The sequence below is a fragment of the Asterias amurensis genome, chromosome 2 (genome assembly GCF_032118995.1).
Source record: "Asterias amurensis chromosome 2, ASM3211899v1".
In the NCBI taxonomy this organism is placed as follows: Eukaryota; Metazoa; Echinodermata; class Asteroidea; order Forcipulatida; family Asteriidae; genus Asterias; species Asterias amurensis.
This window is the reverse complement of record NC_092649.1, coordinates 4,317,237-4,341,815: the sequence shown is the minus strand read 5'-3', so window position 1 is coordinate 4,341,815 and position 24,579 is coordinate 4,317,237. Positions and strand designations below refer to the sequence as shown.

General features: G+C 38.2%; 2 protein-coding genes across 2 annotated transcripts in view; one reads left to right on the top strand and one right to left on the bottom strand.

Moving 5' to 3' along the window:
• Positions 1-7,752, bottom strand: part of LOC139954528 (uncharacterized) — a 39,126-nt gene extending 31,374 nt beyond the window's left edge. Inside the window, exon 1 of the mRNA XM_071954372.1 lies at positions 7,583-7,752. Within this exon, the coding sequence (XP_071810473.1) occupies positions 7,583-7,694 (112 nt within the window). The 5' untranslated portion in view covers positions 7,695-7,752. The remainder of the gene's footprint in view (positions 1-7,582) is intronic.
• A 2,200-nt stretch (positions 7,753-9,952) lies between these two features.
• Positions 9,953-24,503, top strand: LOC139954224 (lysine-specific demethylase RSBN1L-like). The gene is made up of 5 exons (XM_071953945.1): positions 9,953-10,347; positions 11,850-12,741; positions 14,223-14,396; positions 16,168-16,273; positions 16,910-24,503. Exons 1-5 carry the CDS (start codon positions 9,954-9,956, stop codon positions 17,234-17,236), a joined length of 1,893 nt encoding a protein of 630 aa, XP_071810046.1. The 5' UTR covers position 9,953; the 3' UTR covers positions 17,237-24,503.
• Positions 24,504-24,579: the final 76 nt, after the last annotated feature.

Here is a 24,579-nt window from a genome sequence, read left to right as displayed (position 1 = left end):
TTGTATTCTTTCGCAGTGAGCCCACACACCGTTGATCATAGAGTGCAGTTACTACTTGAAGCGCAGAAATTAACAAGACAAACCCACTTCCAATCGTAATTTTGTATTAATATTAATAGTGGGCAATGTTGACTCGGTAATGTATGCCTTATAATTAACAATGTTTGTTTTTCTTTGTGAATGGACAGGCATTTGGGAGTCTTTAAACTTCCCGATGATACTCTGCCCAGTATCAATGAGTGAAATTCCGCGGCTAGTCTTTTTCCGTGGAAGGCCTTTATGGAACCAGTTACAGTTCAGTGTAAAGTGCCTTGGATGGTCTTCATAATTAAGCAATGCGACTTTTTGCACATTTGGGGGTAGAATTCTCATTGGTTAATTTTGCGTTTCAAGAGCGTATCAAACCAAGACAAGAATATTTCTGAGTGTCAAGAAACTATAACTATAAAATCACACTTAGACAATGGACACTGCAATTGTCAAAGACCAGTCTTCTCACTTGGTGTATCTCAACATATGCTTTAATTTCATTTAATTTCATTTCATTTTATTGGAATCACATTTCGTGGCCCACAGGCCAAATTGCGTCTTAATCATGTTCCCCCGTTTAGTTTAGACTTTAAACATTTCTTTACACGCCTGATGTATTCTGCCTTCAGCCTTACCTTTGATTCCTTGTGAAGGACATGGTCCGATTCAAGTACACCAAGATACCGATAACTCTCCTCCTCACCCAAAGCCCTCAACTGTGCACCATCTGGCAGAGTTTGAAAGCAATCCAGGTCATTCTGAAGATGGCCAGGCTCAGAATTATTACGATTCTCAGCAAATGTCAGGTCATCAACGTATTTCCAGTACTGAGATGTTGAGCCCTGAACAGCATCGTTAATTACAATCTGAAACCCAACTGGACCCAATTTTGTACCTTGAGGCACACCACCCTTTAAAAACACATAGTCTGAAAGAATATTGTTGTACTTAACACATTGTTGTCTGAGATGGAGAAAGCCGCAAATCCAGGGAACGATGGATCCACGAACTCCAAGGCCAATGATCTTTTCAATAAGGAGGGTATGGTCGATAAGGTCAAAAGCCTTGGAGAAATCAGTAAGAACCACCGTTCCCAGGTTACCACTTTCCTCAGCTCCCTGAAAGAGATAATGCATGAAATGGGTTAGGTAGTGTGAGGTGGAAACACCTTTAGCATTGCCAAACTGTCTATGATCAATCTTATCCTGTATATCATCAAGTAACCATCCTGTGACAAAATCTTCAGCAATTTTAGCAAAACTAGCTGTAAGTGAAATGGGACGCAGTTTATCTAACTTAGTAGGATACTGCTTGGGACATTACCATCCCTGAATGAACAATTGAGAATATCAGTAAGAGGGAGGCTTAATTCATAAGCAAATTCTTTGACTATAGGGGGAATCATGTCAGGACCAGTGGCATTAAATAATAAACCTGTGAAAATTTGAGCTCGATTGGTCGATGGAGATGCGAGATAACTATGAAAGAAAAAAACACCCTTGTCACACGAAGTTGTGTGCTTTCAGATGCTTGATTTCGAGACCTCAAATTCTAAACTTGAGGTCTCGAAATCAAATTCGTGGAAAATTACTTCTTTCTCGAAAACTGCGTCACTTCAGAGGGAGCCGTTTCTCACAATATTTGACACTGTCAACCTCTCCCCGTTACTTGTTACCAAGTGAGGTTTAATGCCGATAATTATTTTGATTAATTACCAATAGTGTCCACTGCCTTTAAATAAATGACTAAACAAACAGAATATGGTGGAAGTTGTGGAACACCGTACATTAGCCTCCAAACCTTCGTCAAAACGTCATCAATATTATGATCATGACTTCCCTAACATGGACATGTTTGTGGTACCGACATATTATTCAAATCGACCCGACAATGAATCCACCATTCAGACTGGGCGGGGGGGGGGGGTATACAAGAATGAGTCAATTGTGTTTGATTTTTACGGTACGTGCATTGTAAGTCAATCGAACAAACCGTACAGGCCTGCTCCAGTGCAATTGTCGAATACATGTCTGGCCAAGTGCAAATACAGGGAGCTATTAGTATTAAAGTCACCTGGAAGTGGTATTTTTTCAAAATAAAGCTTTTGCCACTAATATATATTTTGATGAGTGGAATGTGAATAAACAGTTAACTAAGGTTTTAAAAAATCAGTTCTTATGTTATTTACAAATTTAAGAGTAGACCCTGACCCGAGAGGGCGCTGTTCGTGACGTCAATACAGGCAGACTTTGCCTGTAATGCGTAGAGTAAACACAATTTCAAAGTACATACGGACCAAGTCGTGAGTTTGTACGTTTCAAAAAAAGATTTTTTTATTTTTTTTTCCGGCAATGCCGACCAGGTGTATTGCTGCTGAATGCAGAAAAACACTTCGATTGTCTGCCTCGATTGACGTCACAAAAGGGGTAGGCGGAGTAAGCCCCAAACAACTTTATATATTTTTTTAAACATATAAATCGTGACAAACAATTACTAAAAAAATTGTTTTATTGTTCGTAAGCATATACTCTTATGTTTGAAAGAAAAGAAATTCTATTTCCAGGTGACTTTAAGCAAAGATTTACCTAATTTTGTTGTTCCTCGCTGGCACAGAATCTAGTCTCAGAACACTATCCAGACTCAGATCAATAAAACCAAAAGAGGGCGCTGTTCTGTAGCCGCTAGGCTCTGGGCCCAATTTCATAGCGCTGCTTAGCGGCCGATTTTGTGCTTACTGTGCATTTTCTATTTCATAGCGCTTCTAAACGTAAGCACACGAAAAGGCATGCTAACCTTCCGGTGCTTACCGCACGAAAATAAATGACGTCACAATGGAAATACATCGTTAAGCACGCAATGTTGCCGCCCAACTTTTCCGCTAACCTGTGAAATACGCTAAGGCTTAAGCAAATTTTTCTGCTACAGTAAAGCACGCAAATTTGTTTACCGTTAAGCAGCGCTATGAAATTGGGCCCTGGCCGCTACCACAGCTCTGGCCGCTACTGTTTATTTTCTCTGCCAGTGTTTGCATATTTTTATCCGTTTTATCTTTGCTGAGTTTTTGGCATCGTCTTTATATTTATGGTTGACGTGTATGGCAAGCCATATGCCCAATAATTCGATAAACACAGTTTATCACCGATAACTGATAAACACTGTTTATCGAAAAACTATGTTTATCGCCCAAACTATGTTTATCGCCAAAACTGTGTTTATCGAGTGATAAACATAGTTTATCGAAAAACTCTTCATCAAGTGATAAACAGAGTTTATCGAATTAATGAGCATTTGGCGTTGGCGCATAACTGTGTTTATCGAAAAACTATGTTTATCAAAAAACCTTGTTTATCAAGTGATAAACTGTGTTTACCGAAAAACTCTGTTTATCGACCCGATAAACACTGTTTTTCGATAAACCGTGTTTATCACTTGATAAACAGTGTTTGTCGAAAAACTCTGTTTATCACTTCGAAAAACTCTGTTTATCGCTTGATAAACACAGTTTTTCGATAAACAGTGTTTATCATTTGATAAATTAAGTTTATCTCGATAAACTCTGTTTATCGGCGAAGTTAACAGTGTTTATCGAGATAAACTAAGTTTATCAAGTGATAAACAGAGTTTTTCTCGAAAAACACTGTTTATCGGTCGATAAACAGTGTTTATCGGCGATAAACTTAGTTTATCGACGATAAACACTGTTTATCGAATTATTGGGCATATGGCTTGCCATAGACGTGTTTGGTAAGCTTTCTATGCTTTTGTGTGATATATTTTGGTGCTTTATCCGATTAGTATTGCTTGTTATTTTGATGTTTTTTGATGTGGTTTTTATCTCCGGTCGAGTTCACTATTTTGTAACGTGTGCTTATCACGGTTGTTGCCTTTAGTGCCCGTTCTCGTCTCTTGGTGTTTTTACATCTGCTTTTTATCATACAAAAGTCACGGGTTCAAATCTTTCCTGATGCTGAGACTGTCAGAATTGAGTATTTTGTGTCTTCAGACCAGTACATGTGTCTGACTAATTTTGTTGTGTCATTTTCACCCTGTCATGGGGTAACATTACAGCTGTGCCGTACTGGATTTAATTTCTCTAAAATTCCATTAGTCAAATGGTCCAAACATGGCCAAACTACTCTAGTTATTCCTGGTCATGACCCTCCACATGACATAACAATATTTATGGATGTTGCTGTTAACCCAGTCCCTCGTATTTGATCCACTAGTATTGACGAGTTGCATTTTATTAATGTCATAAATGAATCTCCCCATAGGAATATCACATTTACATTGTATGGCATTGTTTTATATGTCTTGTCTACTTATCAGTTTTCCTGTTAATGATAGTCCAACTGCATGATGGTTTGTGTTGTTTCTCAAGTCATTATTTGAATTGCAATGTGTTGTGTACTATTAATTCTGTATTTTCTTTCATTGAAATATCCCTTTAAGGACATGGATGGTAGCCCAATTACTACATAACATTTGTTTCTATATACATTGGGTTTTTTATGGGATATATATCAAGTGACATCAAACTGAAACACTTTAAAGTGATGCTTGATTTTCACACTCTAAGTATTTTGAACTATTCTGACAAAAATGCTCCTTTAATCAATGCTAACACTTAAATTACTTATTTTTTGGATCCAGCTATCCCTAAACAAGGTCAAGGAATGTTAAATGATTTTTTTTTAGTAACATAGATATACAGATATGTTTTGCATAATTTATATTTTTAAATGTTTTTGGTTATTTTGTCGATAAGACACCTTTAATCTCAAAATTCGGCTTGGTGTCCCCGATTTCCGGATTCAGCACCCCAAAATTAGGTTAGTTGGATGGGTTACCAACTTTTACTCAAAAATGCCGCTCACTCCCTTAACTAGAGCCCTTTTTTAAAATCTGGTCTAGACTATAATGAAGTCCATATCCGACTGAGTGTCTCGGTTTTGGGTGGAACATGAAATAGCCGTAGGGGGAGTTCATGCCATCGGATGAACCACTGGAAACGTTTATATGTTTTTACTAGTATTTTTTGAATAATGTTGCTGTTAATCTCTCTTTCTATAAAATCTCTCTTTTTACTGGCCATTCTTTGATATTTAACATTTACTTTTTCAACCTTCATCTAGTAAATACATGTATAGATTAATGATTTTAAAGTTTTTGTGATGTTTGTAACTGGACCCGGGTTAAATAAGGCGAGGTGAAACGGCTTGTACTTTTTGTCCAAAGATTCTTTATTTACCGTAATGGAGAGGAATAAAACGATACATGTTCACTTGATGTGAGTCCTCTGCTGTGTGTAATAATATTTACAAAAGTAACATTTTTGAGCCGCACCTTAAAGGAACACGTTGCCTTGGATCGGACGAGTTGGTCTATAAAAAGCGTTTGTATATAACCGTTTGTTATAAAATGCATATGGTTAGAAAGATATTTTAAAAGTATAATACAATAGTCCACACATATTTGCCTCGAAATTGCGTGGTTTTCCTTTTACTTTGCGAACTAACACGGTCGGCCATTTATGGGAGTCAAAAATTTGACTCCCATAAATGGCCGACCGTGTTAGTCGACGAGATAAAAAGAAAACCACGCAATTTCGAGTGCTACTTGTGTGAATCATTGTATTCTACTTTTAAAATTTCTTTCTAATCATATGCATTTTAAAACACACGGTTACATACGCTTTCAAAGACCAAATCGACCGATCCACGGCAACGTGTTCATTTAATTACAAAATCAATCTAGAATACACATTTTAAAAAAAAAAGCTTCAAGATACTTGATTTAAAGGTAATAATAAATGTTCCATAATAATGTTGAATGCGGTGGATGAATAATATAGAAGGAAAATAATAAAGAAGTAATTACCTGTTTTAGAGGAATAAAACGATACATGTTCACTCGATGTGAGTCCTCTACTGTGTGTGTGTTACGTCGGCGAGGGCGTATTGAATGGAACTTAATTATGCATAACAAAAATTAGGGGGGATGCTCTGATCCGTCACATAATGTTTAGTATTTTTTTTAGAATGAATCTAACCGTATGTGGTTGCAAATAAAACTAACCTTACCTTACCTTACCTTATTGAAACACGTGATGTATCGGTAAATAACGTTCCTCATCATGTGTCTTTGGGGGCCCCTTACCTTGCTTAAAAAAGCCACATCATTGAATTATAGACCCTTTCCATGAACTATGTAAATTGTACATAGCGCGTGCGCACTTGGTTGGCAAAAATTAGGGATCGCGCTTTTGTGTACACGGCTAATGGCTGCGTGACCCAGACGCGTTTGTGCGTCTGCTCATAGCTTAGTGCACAACTCTAAGCAACAAATAGGGTATGTAAGCATAGACCTTATCGCAAATACCATTGTGGGATATATATGAATCAAATTTGTAATCAGCTAGACCACAATGCACCTAATTCCAAGCTTTACGCGCGCGCCCCAGTATTTGCGAAAAGGTCTATGCGTGAATGGGTTCATTCTATATGTTCTCTATGGCGTGTTAGGCTGTACGCATGCGTAAATGTAATTAGCATATTTCATGGGAAGGGTTCATACGCCTCTCTTAATACTTATATACAATACAATACAATACAATACAATGGGTTTGTATATAGCGCCATTTCATTTAGACCACAGCGCTTTAAACGAACAATAGCAATGCAGATAACACAACAAATGAATAATAAAGCAATAAACAGACACTAGGGAAAAAGATGTTTTTTAAGTGCTTGCTTGAAAATAGGCAGTGAAATTGAGGTGCGTATTGTGATGGGAAGATGGTTCCACAGTCCTGGAGCGGCTAAGGAAAATGATTTAGATGCAGCGGATTGAAGAGATTTGCTGCTCGGTTTATTTTCAGCAAGACGAGTTTTGTCTGATGCTGAGCGAAGCCCAGCCCTAGTTTAATGTGAAAAGAAAAACAAGATGAAAGATATGCTGGTGCAAGTCCATTTAAGCATTTATACACATGCACCAATATTTTGAATTGAATGCGCTCTTTCACCGGGAGCCAATGTAGCTTTTTGAGAAAAGGAGTTGCATGATCATGTTTAGAAGCACAAAATATTAGTTTGGCAGCCCAATTCTGAAGATGTTGAAGTCTATTACTTATGCATGACGTCATATCTCCTACCCAAAATGAGGCTATGGGCGCACGTTACCCATCACTTGCAGTGGCTGCGCCCATCGCCTCGTTTTGAGTTAGCATTGTGACGTACCTCATGCATAAATACTAATATATATTGCGTATTGTGCACGAATGAGGGCGTTCATTGGCTGAGAGTCGTGCGCAGCGCGTCACGCAATATAATTTAGGAGTTAGCTGCCATATTTCTTTTATGAAATTATAATAAATGAATAAATTGTCAGATAAAGATGAAAAGAATTTAAGCCCTGCTGGGATGGTTTCAACTAGTGGTTCGTTCTGCTAAAACTGCCCCCAACTTGGATTGATCTGCCGTCAACAAATGGCACCGAGTGCTCAGAAAGCCGTGACCCTGGCTGGCCATGTATCTAGTAGAGGAATACTTACGTATTCGATGTTTTCTGTCATTGCAAGATGTATCTTCTCCCTCTTGCTCATCCTGATCATCGTTTCCTTCCATCTTAGTTTTTCTTGACAATAACTCCATTATAGTTTCCATGGTTTAGTAACAACAAAAGGGAGATACATTCATAAAAGTTAACTGTTCCCAAAATATGCAATGAGTTAAAGACCATTAACTACAAAATGAGGTGTTTTTTTTTTTACTGAGGGTGTGACTTTTGGTGGTGGTTGTCAAGTGTGGGTGGTGTGTGTACCCACCGCACGCGCTGCGCGTTCATATAAGTTGCGATCATTGTATCCATTCGAATAGACGCGTCCGTCCCATAGATATATAATAGAATTTTAATTCTATATCTATGGTCCGTCCACGTACAACCAACCCTGGGGGAAAAAAAACCGGGGACGTGACTTCGCTGCTGCGATTGTTTGCGCAAAATTTGTCTAAGTTCCCTTTTTATTTGGCTTAAAGGGTCTATAGGTACTTTTTGTAGGACAAAAAAACACAATGGAAACAGATTTACACTAAACTTTTACAGTTTGAAGGGAAGATAATGGTAGTAGAAAGCTTCCCTGAAAATATTACTTGCTGAGGTGCTGTAGTTTTTGAGAAATGAGTAAAACAATGTCATGAAAATAATTTTCGTCTCACTGATCATGAGACGAAAATTATTTGAGCATGTAAAAACGTTTTTTTCATGAAATTGTTTTGCTCGTTTCTCAAAAATTACAGCACCTCAGCAACTAATATTTCAAGGTACGCTTCTTACTCTCATTATCTTCAAACGGTGTAGGTTTAAAGGGAAAACAAACTATTAATTTAAAAACTGACTTGACTAGCATTGTAGAGCTGATGATAGTATAAAACATTGTGGGAAACGACTCCCTTCGAAGTAACGTAGTTTTTGAGACAGAGGTGATTTCTCACTAAAATAATAAAAGACTTCTAGCTTGAAGTCTTTTATTCCTATCTACTGAAAGCACACAAATTCGTCCAACAAGGGTGTTTTTCTTTCATCATTTTCTCACAACTCCGATGACCAATTGAGTTCAAATTTTCACATGTTTGTTATTTTATGCATATGTTGAGATACATTAAGTGAGAACACTGGTCTTTAACAATAACCAATAGTGTACCTTCCTTTAAATGTAAATCTGTGGACATTGAGTTTTGTGTTGCAAAAAGTACCCAAAACCTTTAATCATGGAGGTTTTCCCTCCATGGCTTAATTCAGGCTGTTCTCACCCTAGAGCATATATAGAGCTATCCAATCCTTGCCAGAGACTTTCCTGCCATTATTTGTTACGTTTATTTTTAGACGCTTTGGTTTAGCCGCATTCATCGTAACAAAAATAATGCAACTTTCAGAACTAGAATCGCGCCCTCATCGCCTGCAAGACTGTCTTTCACGACGAGCCTCGAAGAATGACGTCAGACGTTTAGGCTAGTGTGTATTACGTGTCATCCAAAGCCTCAAGCCTGTCCTAAAAAAAGTGTCCCTACACCCGCGCACTTAATTTGTAAATTTATTCCATAAAATGTAAAGAAGTTATCAATAAAAGTGACATTTTAGATGTCCAGTTTGTGACGAAATTTGATGCTTTTGTTTGCTTTATTTTCCCATCTTATGTTCATAATAATTACTTCTTGTTTATCATCATAATACCATAGAGTAAGGACATTACTCTATGATAATACTTTTAGCCTACATAATAGGCTAGCCTAGCCACCATCACCAAAGACACAAATCTTAATCGAAACGTGACCCAACAACTCATGAGGGATTCACCATTTCATCAAAGCTGCTTCTACTATTCCGTCCAAGGACGAAGGTTGATGATGATGAGGCCCGCCCACATGTTATTTATTTATTTATTTTTTTTTTTTTTGTGAGATCGATTTGGCCTACACAATTGTTTTCGGTTTGCAAACCTTTTAGAAGGTTAATTACATTTTCACTTGAATGGAACATCAACACTGTCTCAACAAATGTGCACACAATGAATGTATGCCCTTTAAAAAAATGAACAAAACGCCAACCGCAGTAAAAAATTTAAAAAATGAAAGTCATTTTTTAGTTATGCAGTCCGCTACAGGGCATCTTCGGTACAAACATTATTATGACCGTTTTGCATTTTTAATAAAAGCTACTATTTTGTTAACTTTGTTGTTCATTTTGTAAAATTCAAGATGTTTTGCAATAATTTGAAGATTTGGGTCACAAGAAAACGTGATCAAACGATCTCATAAAATGTTTTTTTGTGATAGTGTTTCTTTTATATTGAGTGTACCATTTTGGACACCGTAATTATTAAATCCTTTGAAAACAAACATCCGGGTAATTTTCATACATGCAATATGGCCGCCTTAGTGGCTGACGATTCACAAACAACGCACGTTGTCGACGACAAAAACGACTCCGAAAACAACATTTTCGCAAAATTTCAAAACGAGGTAAGCACTGTCCAAGATCCGACGGTAGAATTATCACCCACGAGTCCAGAAATCGGAAAGAGAAGACGGGTACAGCATGATTATCGACGGCTGTCGAGTTCTGGATATTTAGAGGAGGTTTACAGCGACTACAGACAGCGTTATTCAAGCACGAGCGAGTCCGAAGTTTCCACCACACCATGTGCCGTGAAAATCGTCCGAACACGGTCGTATTCTCCGGGTCGTGCATCAGATGAAAGTCCAGCAGTAATGAACGGCAATTCACCTACATCTTTACCGGTGTTCACCCCAGCTGCAGGTAACAACAGACATTTGGTTCAACAATTGTGCAACATTTTGTATGGTTTTTTAGATATGTTGATCACTGTCAAAATTAATTTGCCACCTTGCCCATTTTTACTTAACATTTAAAATTTAATTTAAGTTAAATGTCGCATCCCCAATTAACTGTCACCTTTACACTTGTTAATGCTAAATGTTCATATTAATTAAAATCACAATAATGGTTTGGTTGATAAAAATATAATTGTAATCTAACTGGGTGAATAAAAGTACAATTTTCCGTATGGCGCCACAACTTTTTCATTCGATATGAAATAATATACTTTTATGGTGAAGGCCTATCTACCTGATTCCCGAATGAGATATCCCTTTTTGTAAAAATGAGTGAAAAAAGTTGTGGCGCCTTATACTAGTTTTGGTAAATAAAATGTATTATTTTCTTTTTAGTTTATGGTTTATTTAGCTTTTTGGTTAAAAATACTAAATAGATGTATTGTATGTATTGTTTTTTTTTAATATTATATGTTTAACTTTAAGCCCTCTGCTGGGAAACTTATACTCTGTTTCAACTCGAACTGACATTCAAGGTAAAATCAGTTTAAATACGTATAGAGTTCTGTATATATGTTGGGCGCTATCGGTCAATCTGCGCGGTATCGCGCTGCGCTATTGAAATATCTATTGGTCGCGCAGTAATCGGTCGATCGCGCAACAATCGGTAGATCGCGCAACAATCGATCGATCGCGCAACAATCGGTCGATCGTGCAACATTCGGCAACGAACATGCGCGATCAACCGATCGTGCGGGAATGGCTCGGCGCGATCGGTCGATTGTGCAGGAATGGTTTTGCGTAATCGGCCGATTGTGCAGGAATGGTTTTGCACGATTGGCCGATTGTGCAGGAATTCACAAGATTATCGTAACTGCAAATCAATCGTAGTTGCTAACTATGGTGTGACGTCACAATACAAATCACTATGGTGATACTGAAAATTTTGTCTTGCAATGAATTTTATTGCTTTGATCGCCCCCAGTAGGAATGGTTTACCTGCACCTTCGGTCGAACGCGCGAAACCATTCCTGCACGATCGGTCGATTGCGCAAACCCATTCCTGCACGATCGGTCGATCGCGTAAAACTTTTCCTGCACGATCGGTCGATCGCGCAAAGCCTTTCCTGCATGATCGGCTGATCACAGAAAAAATACTCGTAGCGCGATCGGTCAATTGCGCAAAGATGTTCATTGCGCGATCGACCGATTGTTGCGCGATCGACCGATTTTTGCGCGATCGGCCGATTGCTGCGGGACCAAATTGATCTTTCAATAGCGCAATTGACCGATCGCGCCCAACATATACATAATTTGGGGCAAACAATCAACCAAATTCACTTCTCTAATCCAAGTGAATTAGGTTGCTAATTATATTGCCAAAAATTACTGTGTAAACCTTAAAATTACATTTTGACACTGTTTATTTCTCTATATTACTACGAATGTTTCTTTTACTTGTGTCAGGTGATAGTAAACAAAGTAACAACATGTGCCTGTCGCCTCGGATTGTGAAAAATGACGGCTGTCCGAAATTAAAATTACACATAAAGAAAGAAGACTATGAGAGAAAGCCTAAGAAGCATAAAAGGCATCACCACCACCATCATCACCACCACCACCATCGAGAACGGTTGAGCTACGTTCCTGTGCCCGATGTAGATACCCCGATTACAACCCACAGACAAACGTCCTCAGAGTTACCAGACAGAGATCGCCTTCTAAAAAAGACTGATGCACACACAAACCATACCATCGATGGTGAGTTTGGAAGGTACATGCACATTGAATGCCAGCCGAACGGAGGCGCTTCGGTGTTACACGTTTACTCTGATGAAATCGCACACCTTCACTGTGATGAGATGGAGCGATTTGTTAAGGTGTATTTCGAGAACGTGTACGGAGAGAGCCAGCCTGGTGTAGCCAATCATGTCATGGGAATCGTCCATGGATCGGCAGCTTATCTCCCGGACCTTATTGACTACTTTTCAACACACCATCCCAACACCATCGTCAAGAGCCAATTGATGGGTAAGTCAGACATTCTCTCCACGACCATGCCGGAGTTCCGCAAAGAGATCCGACGGACATATCGCCACGGAACATACCGATCGGGGCCATTACTTCAAATGAGCCTGGTAGGAACGGTCAACGAGGAAGTTGGCGACTTCTTTGAGGATTTTGTGGACCTTCTTGAGCAGGATCCATTTTTGAAGTATGTGATGCCTTGGGGACCAGCATCCGTGGTCAAGATGAACAAACGGACAGAGAGTAACGATGGGCCAATCTTATGGGTGCGTCCTGGGGAGCAGATGGTACCAACTGCTGACATGCCAAAATCACCCATGAAAAAGCGAAGGTGAGGTTAAGTAGGATTTGAAACATTGCATGGTGTAAGTATCTAAAAGAGGTTTGCAGTAATACCATACGAAAATCTCTTTTGAGTAGTGTTTGTTCTGAACAGAATCAGTGATTAACAACTCAGCGTTTTGATCAGTATGCTCTGAACGTCTTCAGGAGAAGGTGAGCTGAATCAGATAGCTTTTGTTTTACATGTACATCAATACAGACAGTCAGTATAGCTGTATGTGCTCGTTCTCCTATTGTATGAGGTGTTTGAGCGTGAAACCAGACTTTCTGCTGGTTCTCACCCACATACTTTGCTGATAGAACAATGTTCCACCACAACAGCTTTATTTCCCATTCTGCATGTCTTTGGAACTCTACATTGTACCTTCAGCTCCCCTGTGTTATTTTCATCTTAAATGTTTTCTTCGTGTAGACCCTTATTTAGCAAGAGTTTCTTACATGTATTAGCCTTCTTCATGGAAACCTAACTTCAAAAGTTTTTTTGTAAAAATGTTTTTCCTTGCAGCCTGGATTTATTTACATGGGCCTGAATAGAAGGGAGCTAAAATGGCTACATATTTTTAATCCAATTGAATTTGTTTTTTGCTAAGGTCTTTTATCTTAAAGCCATTATACACTTTCGGAACAGAAAAAAAAATAAGTTCACAGATTTACAAATAACTTACAGGGTTTACAGAAGGTAATGGTAAAAGACTTCTCTTGAAGTATTATTTAATGAAATGCTTTACTTTTTGAGAAAACATTAAAACAATTATCAATTCTCGACTACGAGAATTACGGATTTATAGTAAACACATGTCATGACACGGCGAAACGTGCGAAAACAAGGTAGGGTTTTCCCCGTTATTTTCTCCCGACTCCGATGACCGATTGAGCCTAAACTTTCACAGGTTTGTTCTTTATATATATAAGTTGTGATACACGAAGTGTGGGCCTTTGGACAATACTGTTTACCGAAAGTGTCCAATGGCTTTAATATGCTTTATAGTTTTAGAAAAGTGAATAAATGGTTTAGAGCTTTTTAAGCTTAATTCATATTCTTTATTCACGATGCAAATTTAACTAGTTACACTACATTATATATCGTTGCGGTACCGTCTGCCAAAACATAGGATTTAAACTGTCTCTAGCTAGCTACCGGCCAATCTCGGTAGTCCAGTTGGTAAGACACTGCTCTAGAATTGCATGGGTCATGGGTTCAAATCCCACCAGAGGAACAAGCCTGTGATATTTTTTCACAGGACTCGGGGAAAGTACTGAGTATACAGTGCTAACGTACAAACCAAAATATATAGCTTTTTACACGTAATCGTATTGTATCGTATCATGGTCAGAGAACCAGACGCTGTAAAAGTTATATTTAGATTGAGTGTTAATGTGTTGATTTGGATCGCCAGCTTAAAGTAAGAACTGTAATGCTTTATCTTATGAAGAACTAACCTTAAAAAAAACTCCTTTTTGAAATCATAGAGCGGCAGTCAACGAATTACGAAACTTGCAGTACCTACCCAGGGCGTCGGAACCACGTGAGATATTAGTTGAAGATAGAACGAGATGTCATGCCGATCACATCGGTCAAGGGTTCGAGCGAATGACCACAGCGGCTGTGGGCCTCCTGAAAGCAGTACATGCTGGTGATGAAGGGTCAGTATTCAAATGTTGTTCTAAATTTGGGAATAGAGTTGAGGGGTTGGGGTGTGGTTGAAAGGAAAATAAAGCACGCAGATCACAAACGGTCAAAGACTAGGTTATTCCCCTAGGCTATTAGCAGGGCTTGAATTTGAGGGGATTAAAATCACAGGATCAGAGAGTTTGTAGTTCAAAATGTGCACTGAATTGTCATAAAATTTCACATAACCTTCACCTTATTTTGGAAAGACTTCAACAAGGGAGAAAAGTCATAAAAAGGGGGGGAGGAAATAGGCCACATTGTGTCCAAACCAGTTGATTGGTACTTCTAGTAATGCAATGAGTAAAACTTGAATTTGTAACATCTTGGATGTTTCGGTTGTAGAATAAGGGTTAATGCCATCAAGCCATTTTTTAGGAATGTTCACTTTTGTCAAGTTTCACCCCTGCAGTATAATACCTCAACACTGTCACTCAACAAACTGTTGTTTTTATGGTTTTTTTGTGGTACTTCGTAGGCCTGGGCGAATTATTCGAATACCGGGTTAATGGCAAATAGGTTTTCCTATCAGTAACTGTGAATGCCTTTTTTTCTTCGTAGGGCACGAATACCTATTTACAAACCGGATAATTCTGTAATTACAACCGAGTAACCGGATATTCTTTAACTATCCGAATATCCGCGGACGTCTGGCGACAACTGATATGAATGTTTTGTCAGAATCCTTATGAAACTTCTATTAAGACAGCATAAAACAGCATAAATTAAGTATTTAACTATGCTCATCTCCGTGAAGAGTTAAAACAATGACATTTCTGACGTAATTTGTTAAAAGATTACAAAAGTTTTCCTTCACGTAGAGTCAATCACGATCAAAAGAAAAAGCAAATTGCCATCTTTAAATTGGATCCGGTCATTTTTATGAATGAACCGAGTGACACTCTCCAAAACTAATATCAATTCGCCCATAAGATCTCATTCACAAACAAACAGTGGCTCTAGTGGCCAAATTTTTTTTAAATGTTTTTAAATAGCGTTCTCTAGCGGCGAAAAAAAGCTATTCGAATATCCGGTCAATTTCGGATAGTTGGCCAGTGGTATCCGAATAATAAAATTTCACTATTCGCCCAGCACTAGTACGTCGGGCCCCATGCAAAGCATAATCCTTGGTCCAACTAGGGGTAGGGTATGTATCACCTTCATCCATGGTCAAACACCTGGATTCTGATCATGGTGGTATGCCTTGCCCAACACTAAACACAATCGGTTTTCTAATCCTTCAATCAATACAACTAATTGGAACGATCGGATTAAATCTATGAGGATTTCTTGTGGCTTTTAGGATTTAAAGCCATTGAACCCTTTTCGGTAAACAGTGTTGTCCAAGACCCACACTTTGTGTACCACAACTTCTATATAAAATAACAAGCCTGTGAAAATTTAGGCTCAATCGGTCTTCGGAGTCGGGAGAAAACAACGGAAAAACCCACCCTTGTTTCCGCGCGTTTCGCCGTGTCATGACATGTGTTTAAAATAAATCCGTAATTCTCGTTAACGAGAATTTATATTGTTTTGCTGTTTTCTCAAAAAGTAAAGCATTTCATGGAATAATATTTCAAGAGAAGTCTTTCACCATTGCCTTCTGTAAACCCTGTAAGTTATTTGTAAATCTGTGAACTTTTATTTTTTTTTCTGACCCGAAAGGGTCCAATGGCTTTTAAACAATGTATTTAATGGGTCTCTTTTTAAAATTACAATTTTTTTTTATTTTTATTTATATTTCAGTGGTCCTGACCGAGATGTGAAGGATGTTGTCGCTTTCTCAGCAGCCAACTTCTTTGACGTCGTTGAAGGCCTTCAACTGGACTTACATGAACCTCCTGTTTCTCAGGTTAGTTTGATGTGAATAGCTCAAACAAAGGAGCTTTGACCAACATTTGGAGTTTCCAAATCGCAGTAATTGAAGTTTCTAAAAGCAATGAGGTTGCAAATCGCTAGTTTTTTCCCCCTGGTATAATTTTTCTATGGTTTTCCTCCCACATCTTAAACAAAAGCTTCCTTCTTTGTCTCTTTGTCTTGTCTCCATTGGCTTCTTTGCTAGTACAGTGATTAAGTTTGCTTTTCTGAGAGTCCCTGACTTCAAAACCAGAAGAAATTAAAATGATGTGAAATCTGTCATTCCGTATTGTTATTTTCATTCCAAAACCACATGTTTTTTTCTGAGACAAATGCATCAAGCATTCGATTACGCATATATGCGACTCGGGTGCAAGGGTAACCAGAGTTTAATTACAATTCAATCTATCGCTACATTTCCAAGAGCGTGAGTGTAAAAGACAACTGTATAGAAATAAAATAAAAAGGAAGTGAAAACTAGCTCTTCAAATACAGATTTGGGAATTGTGTCTTGCAGTGTCAAAAGATTCACTGGGAAGCAGTAGCGTCTGTTTGTCATTTCTTTAATTTATGTTTTATCATCCAAAAGTTTTGTAGCGATTTTTATTTAGAGTTTTGCTTGGTTTTGTAGTGTATTCAGTGGATAGAGGACGCCAAGCTGAATCAGCTAAGACGAGACGGCGTCCGCTACGCCCGCATCAAACTCCGCGACAACGACATCTACTTCATTCCGCGCAACGTGGTGCACCAATTCAAGACGGTATCGGCCTGCGTCAGCATCGCCTGGCACATGAGACACAAGATGTACTATCCCAACTCCGAGCAAGACGAAGAGGAGGACGAGTTTCTGGAGAACAAAGAGAACAAAGAGGCGACGGAGCAGGAGGACAACAACGATGCGCAGCAGGCCGACAAAGTGACTGGAGTGGAGACTAAGATGGAGACGGGGGAGTCGTAGTACACAGTAAGTCGTTGCGGTACAGTCAGGCTATGCACTTTCGTCACACCATCTTTGTCTAGCTCCTCATTAATGTAATGAAGATTGCAGTCTTAACAAAAATGGGCCAGACTATTTTTTTTTCGGTCTGTTTTTTGTCTGAGAGGAAAGCAAATGGGCGCTCCGTACTCGCAACTCAGTGTACTATTTCAGAGGATGCGATTTTCATATTTTTTGTATTTATTGTGAGGTTACAAGGGGATGGTGTTGTAAAGAGATGGTTGCATTCAAGAGTCGACAAGATTATGAAAGATTCTGAAGGATCGGAAAAGTTGGCTTTCCGCAGAAAAATCTTGTTAAGCAGAAACAGTTTACAGTTCCAAATGCCATGCAATGGATTGGTTCAGATGGTGCCCTGCTTTTTTCATTGAAAAGCAAAGGTTACCATGTTGCTTTACTTACTGTCAGGGCCTAATTTCATAAAGCCTGTAAGCACAAAAGCTTGCTAGTAGCACACACAAAAAAAACGCTTGCCTAGTGAAAATATTGTACCAGCCAGATCACAGTTACCATTACTGTGACTGGCTTAGCAAATTTGCTTTGCAGAACTTTCTGCTTAACAGCTTTATGAAATAGGGCCCAACACATTTTTTGAGAAAACCAATCCATACCTCACCATGCCAGAATAGTTGTGTTTTGAGGCACACACATGCTGATGTAGAAAGTAAAGCCTTTGCCCAAAGTGCTTCAATGAGAGTGGTAAACTGGAGAAGCCAACAGCTGTTCTTAAGTGCATTGGAATTTGAGACAAGTTTCTCAACCTTAGGTAAAACAAATTGCTGTGACAATCTGGAGCACTAATCGACCGTATATAAAAACCATTGAAAAAGAAAACAGTTTGGCATGGCTTAGTTCATTGTGTGTGCATACCATCTTGTGGCAAGGTGAAATGTGACCATATGGAAGGATTATCAAAGATTTTCTGCATAAGTATTGTAATGAAATCAGACTTGGTCGTGAAAACCAAAATTGGACTGTTTTGGTTGTAACCTTTAAACTCTCGTTGGTTGCAATTACCGAAATGCTGTTTGGAAAATGTGTTTTGGCATAGTATATTGTATTAAATGGTAAAACAGAAGCTGTGACCTCAAATCAATGGTGAACGCACAAGATGGTAGCCCATTTTTCTTGCAAACCTGTGAACTACACTTGCAGTGAGGCATTTTTTTTCTGCTACAGTTTGCAGTAAAATTTGCTTACTGTTAAGCAGCGCTATGAAATTGGGTCCATATTCGTCATTGATCTCAGCGGGTACTTTGTGCTTATCATAATTCTCAACCATGTTGTAAATTAATGACTCGTTGAAAATTGCAGGAATGAAATTTAACTTCTTTTTAAAAGTTATGTTTATACCGGATACTGTTTTTCAGAGCTTTATAGCCACATCAAGGTAGTGTTTTTATTAACGGTTCATTATTTAATCCTATGGTGGTCTTGACAGTTTGAGTGCATGCGTGGAATAACTCCCAGGTCATCAACTGACAACATTGTTTTTCCTGGCCAAATTCTAGTTAAAACACCTGAGGACCTTTTATACAATTCTCTCCAAAATGGTCTGGCTGGCTTGTACAGTTTTGAAAAGCATCCCTATTTTACATGAAATTTGGATCAGTAAAAAGGCTGATGGAATAGTGAAATGGCTAGATAGTTGGTCTGGCTTGTATTTCGAACATTTAAGTGCAAACCCATTGCACTGTCGTCACTTGTGACTACTCTCTGCCTATGGTAAAATTGCTTGTGAATCTATTGTGTACTGCTAACCGGATACACAGTCTAAAATGGACCCTGCCCTGCTTGTAGTAACTTTGAAGCTTTCAGAAATCACAGTTTCTCCTTAAGCTGTTTTGGACAGGCCCATGTATGGTTTGTGCAATTCGCTTATCGTGCTGGAATAATTTGCGCAATTTGACGATTGTGCAGATAATGGTTTGCGCAATTTTGACGATCGAGCAGGATTGGTTTGCGCCGGGACAAAATTTAACCCTGTGGAGAACCCTGAACTGTCTGCCTAGGCTCAAGCTCGAACTCAGTTTTGTGGGATTGTGTGGACTACACTCATTATGAGAGTTATTTTTCAAAAAATACCACTTGAACTTACTGCTATTTAACTCAACTACCACGTTTAGACCTTTATCATGCTGCCTCCATCTTGGTCATGTTCCTTGTATTGAATAACAATAATGTATGCTAGTAATCATTTTGCAAATAGGAACCAGACTATTTTGTTCTTCCAGCCTCGGTTTGGTAACGTTGACATCAATGGGAGAAATTCAAGATAGCTGCACAATGATAAAGGTCTATTATATCTTAAGCAAAGCTTCAAATCAAACTTAAAGGGAAGGTACACCTTTTGGTTACTGACTAGATGATCCAATGTCATTTAATTTAAAGGGAGGGTACACTACTGAACAAATTAATGTAAGCATAACGAACTTACTTTTTTCAGAGCATTGGAGAGCTGTTGATATATTTTTTAAATGTTAGGAACAACCCCCTTTTAAGTAATGTTGAACTACATTTCCTCTTTCTCTAAAACTGTTTAGAAAAAAGGGTAAATTTTTACCAACGACATTTTTTGTGAACAAAAATTTCACTGTATCTGGAAGCACATCATTCTGTGCAACAAGGGTGTCTTTTTCTTTCATTATGTTCTTGCAACTTAGTTGGGCAGTTGAGAATAAACTTTCACAGGTTTGCTGTTTTATGCACAAATACTTTGGGATGCATTGACTTAGGATACTGGTCTTTGACAATTACCAGTAGTCTACCCTGCCTTTAAAATCAAACCCGCTACAAGCTCTACCAAACGCACTTAATTGTTTACTCAAAATGCATCAAATTTTTGATTAAAAAAACAGCAATAAATAGCTTTCTGGGGGCGAAATTTAAGAAAACAAATTTAACAAGTTCAATTATTGGAATAAATTTATTTTTCTAAAATAAGAAGGTTGTATGTTCCCTTTAAGAGATTGAGGGGTCTGAACAATGCTTTCAATTGTAATAAAATTGTCATAGTTGAACGTTATATTCAAGTTCAAGTTAACTGTTGTTAGTAAGGTTTAGCGGCACGTTACGCGAGCAAAAACATGAACGTAAACAAATTGTGTAATTTGTAGGTGAAGTCACCACTTTGGGCTTACTTCATGCTCGGGTTTGACGTCTGCACTTCTGTACCTGACTTGAGAAATGGTGATTTCATGTACCCTTTCGGTACAGAAAAAAAAATAAAAGTTCACAGATTTACAAATAACTTACAGGGTTTACAGAAGGCAATGGTGAAAGACTTCTCTTGAAATATCATTCCATGAAATGCTTTACTTTTTGAGAAAACAGCAAAACAATATAAATTCTCGTTAACAAGAATTACAGATTTATTTTAAACACATGTCACGACACGGCGAAACAAACGGAAACAAGGGTGGGTTTTTCCGTTGTTTTCTCCCGACTCCGATGACCGATTGAGCCTAAATTTTCACAGGTTTGTTATTTGATATAGAAATTGTGGTACACAAAGTGTGGGCCTTGGACAATACTGTTTACCGAAAGGGTCCAATGGCTTTAAAACGTGAGCTTTGATGATGTTCACGCTCACGTTTTTGCTCGTGTAACGTGCAGCTAAACCTCCCTTTTATTAATATTATGTAATTGACACTTTCTACTTCCATTCCAGAATGTACAATATGGGATTGGAACAAGTTTTCCATCTTCTAAAAATGGCCTTTACTATTTATTGTTGGCAACTTTTGTAAATATGAATTTTTGGTTTTTTTAGGAATGACCCGTCATTATTTATCAGATCTCGCAATGTAAGTTGTAGAATTATTTATGCTGTCAGTAAATTAGGCTATGGTTTGTCTGGATTTTATTTTAAATAAACCCACTTAATTAGGTTATTTTAAGTATTGAGTTAGAAGTAGTTTCATACACGTAGTTGATGTAAATTGTCTCAAATAAATGAAGTTTAAAATCATTGGTCAAAGCCCTGAGGGAATATAAAACATGGGTGGACTGGCATGGTTGGCGTGTGTGAAAGCGCTCGCCTCTCACCAAGGTGACCCCGGTTCGATTCCCGACCAGGGCCATAATTATGTGAGTTGAATTGTGCATCGGTTCTCTGCTGTGCCATGAGGGTTTTCAAGACCATCCAGTTTTCCTCCCTCGGGAAAAATCAAACACTTTCGATCTTGGCTGTGCTCCGTGGTCATAATGGGTTGATGTGGCTGGCAACCAAAGGCGCCCTTGCATGCCTGCTTCTCGAACACGTTGTAGCCGTTTCCTTCGCAATTGAGCTCTTAACTGCGAGTAAGGATGATTAGCCCCCCAAATTATTATTATTATTCAAACTGTGTCCTATCATAAATCTGCTAATCTGTAAAATGTTAAGCTTAGCAGATACAGTCTTACCAGCCACATCTGTGGCCAAATCCCTGCTATTGTTTTTTGCTTAGCAGATATACTGGTTAAGCGGTGTTCTGACTGCACTAAAATATCACCAATCCGCCTACCATTTCCATCATTTTGGGGGTCGAGTCTTTTACGGGTGTTTGTGCATGAGTGACTCTCAAAATGAGGGCAGGATATGCGCATTTGAGCGCGCTGCACGTTGTGCATGGGGAAGTATTTTGGGAAAGATGACAGAAGCAATCACCATGCAAGTATAAAAGACTTATCTGTTTTCCTCTATCTTTTAACCTGTACCTTACACGTTTTTTTGTTGCGACACACTTTGCAATTCCGCTGTCGATTGTTTCTTCTGCAGTTTAAAAAAAATAATCCTCACTCCACATTCCCCATGAGATCAAGTCTTGTATATCTCAGAAGTTTCAGTGGAGCGACTAATTTTTTGACAAAACCATCATTATCTCCTCCTCTTTTGTGGTTGCGGAACTTTTACGAAGAGGTTTAGACTTCTAAAAGTATAAGTTAGTAAATCTTGGAAATTTGTGTGTCCAGCCTTTAGATAAACGACCCAGTGCTTTATCCGTACTCTGCCCAGAAGCCAAATGAATTATTCAGTCCCCCTTAAAATTAATCTAAGATCAATTCACATCTTTATTTTGTCCTTGAAATGTATGCAAGCTTTCTCTATCATTCAACTAAGTTTTTTTCTTGATAAGTAATTGCAAATTTCATGTTTTAAACTGACAATTCGACAATTCAGGGATCAATTAGTAATAAGTAAAGTTTAAATAAAAGTTGTTTTTGTTTGTTTTTTTCGTTTTTTTTTTTTTCAAGTGAGACCTTAGTTATAACTTTTTGTGTAAAAATGTCATACTTTGTATTGTCAGATGAATTTAGTTTTGGATTTGTTTGAGAAAAACTTGAGTTGATTGTAGGCAGCCTTCATTAAAATTTAAAGTTTGATGTATGATAGGTACACAAGTTCTTTAAAGGGAAGGTACACGTTTGGTAATTACTCGAAACAAATATTAACTTAAAAACTGACTTGGTAATGAGCAGTGGAGACAAGTTGATAGTATAAAACACTGTGAGAAACGGCATAGACTTTGAAATGGAGGTAATTTCTCACTAAAATAACAAAAGACTTCTAGCTAGAAGTCTTTTATTCCTATCTGAAAGCACACAAATTCGTCCAACATGGGTGTTTTTTCTTTCATCATTTTTTCCCAAATCTGATGACCAAGTGAGCTCAAATTTTCACAGGTTTTTTATTTTATGCATATGTTGAGATACACCAAGTGAGAACATTGGTCTTTGACATTTACCAATAGTGTACCTTCCCTTTAACCGATCTGTAAAGTTATTTGAATTACATTTGCTGGTATTAATATAAATTTTTGGTTCTGGTGATCATGAATCAAGTGTGTCACCGTAAAGTTCATACAATGTTTGCTAGAAATGTTCCATAACTTTACCAGTATGTTACCTCAATTTGTTTGTAGCGATAACCACCTTAATAAGTCAGGCATGGGTTAGATTTGAATGATGCTGTTTTGTCCTTGGTTAAATGGAAGTGCGCCCTCAAGTGTCATACTCTTTCACTTTGGGTCTTGGAGATTTATGGCATTCTGGATATTGGGCCGTGTCCGAAAAGGCGGCTTCGGCTACAGCTACGGCTACAGCTACGGCTAGGGCGCGCGCGTCTGCTATTCTTCAACACTGGCAGACGCGCTGATCTAGCCGTAGCTGTAGCCAAAGTCTGCCAACTCGGACACGGCCTTGGGTTTACATGAACAGGAAAACTTTCTGATTGTCAGTTTTGTCTTTATTTGACTACCTTAGTGAAATTCCGTCGTTGAGAGGGCAAGGCCATTTTCAATTTGCAATTGCCGCTTTCAATTGCTTCCAATTCCTCTCGAAAACCGTTAAGTCTATGGGAATTGATTTGAAGAGGCACCAAGGCCAAGTATGTGGCTGTGTTTCATAGAAAATTCAATTATTAAGTTGATATTTTACCAGCCTGATGAAATATAGAAGAGTTTGCGGTAACACCATGTAATAACAATCTCTAAATGAGTTGGGGTGGTTCTGAAAAGAACCGTTGGGTTAACTGGACGTTTCGATCAGTATGCTCTGATCGTCTTCTGGAGTGGAGTCCTTATTTTGTAACTTGATGTAGTTGTTTTGCTGAGATTGTTTTATTAATGAATATGTTTATTAAATAATTTCAAAATCTGTAGAAGACGATCAGAAGACGATCAGAGCATACTGATCGAAACGTCGAGTTAACCCAACGGTTCTTTTCAGAACCACCCCAACTCATTTAGAGATTGTTATTACATGGTGTTACCGCAAACTCTTCTATATCTTATCTCCACCATGCAAAGTTTCAAATCCTACTCAGCCTGATGAACTTCTTTCATGATTATAGACATGGTGGACACTACTGGGGTGCAATGTTTGGTTTGGGTGTTTTATTACAATTAAATTTACCCAAAACCTAGTGGTGCCCTAGTAGGAATGGGTGAACCATTATATCAAAATTGCTTATTAATATTAAATGACATTTGAAGCTGAGTGGAGTCCTTATTTTGTAACTTGATGTAGTTGTTTTGCTGAGATTGTTTTATTAATGAATATGTTTATTAAATAATTTCAAAATCTGTTAGTTTTTCTTTGGTAAAGTTGATCAGAAATAATGATTTTTTTTTTATGTGATTTGAAGTAGGTGTATCTATTTGGCATCCTGCAATCGTTTCACTGATAAATTGTCATGATTTATATTTATTTCTTTGACTAGTTTGAGATCAGAATAAATACCTGAAATTCCGAAATGTACTGTGTCTTCTGTGTGTTGTGGTTTTTAGGTTTTACGGGTTTTAAACTCAATAGCAGCCTGTATG

What these genes read in the sequence shown, in the direction of transcription:
- LOC139954224 (XM_071953945.1), top strand. Translation starts at nt 9,954, where the DNA reads ATGGCCGCCTTAGTGGCTGACGATTCACAAACAACGCACGTTGTCGAC. An exon ending in GGTGTTCACCCCAGCTGCAG is followed by an intron (nt 10,348 to 11,849) that starts GTAACAACAGAC and finishes TACTTGTGTCAG; the next exon opens with GTGATAGTAAACAAAGTAAC. An exon ending in ATGAACCTCCTGTTTCTCAG is followed by an intron (nt 16,274 to 16,909) that starts GTTAGTTTGATG and finishes TTGGTTTTGTAG; the next exon opens with TGTATTCAGTGGATAGAGGA.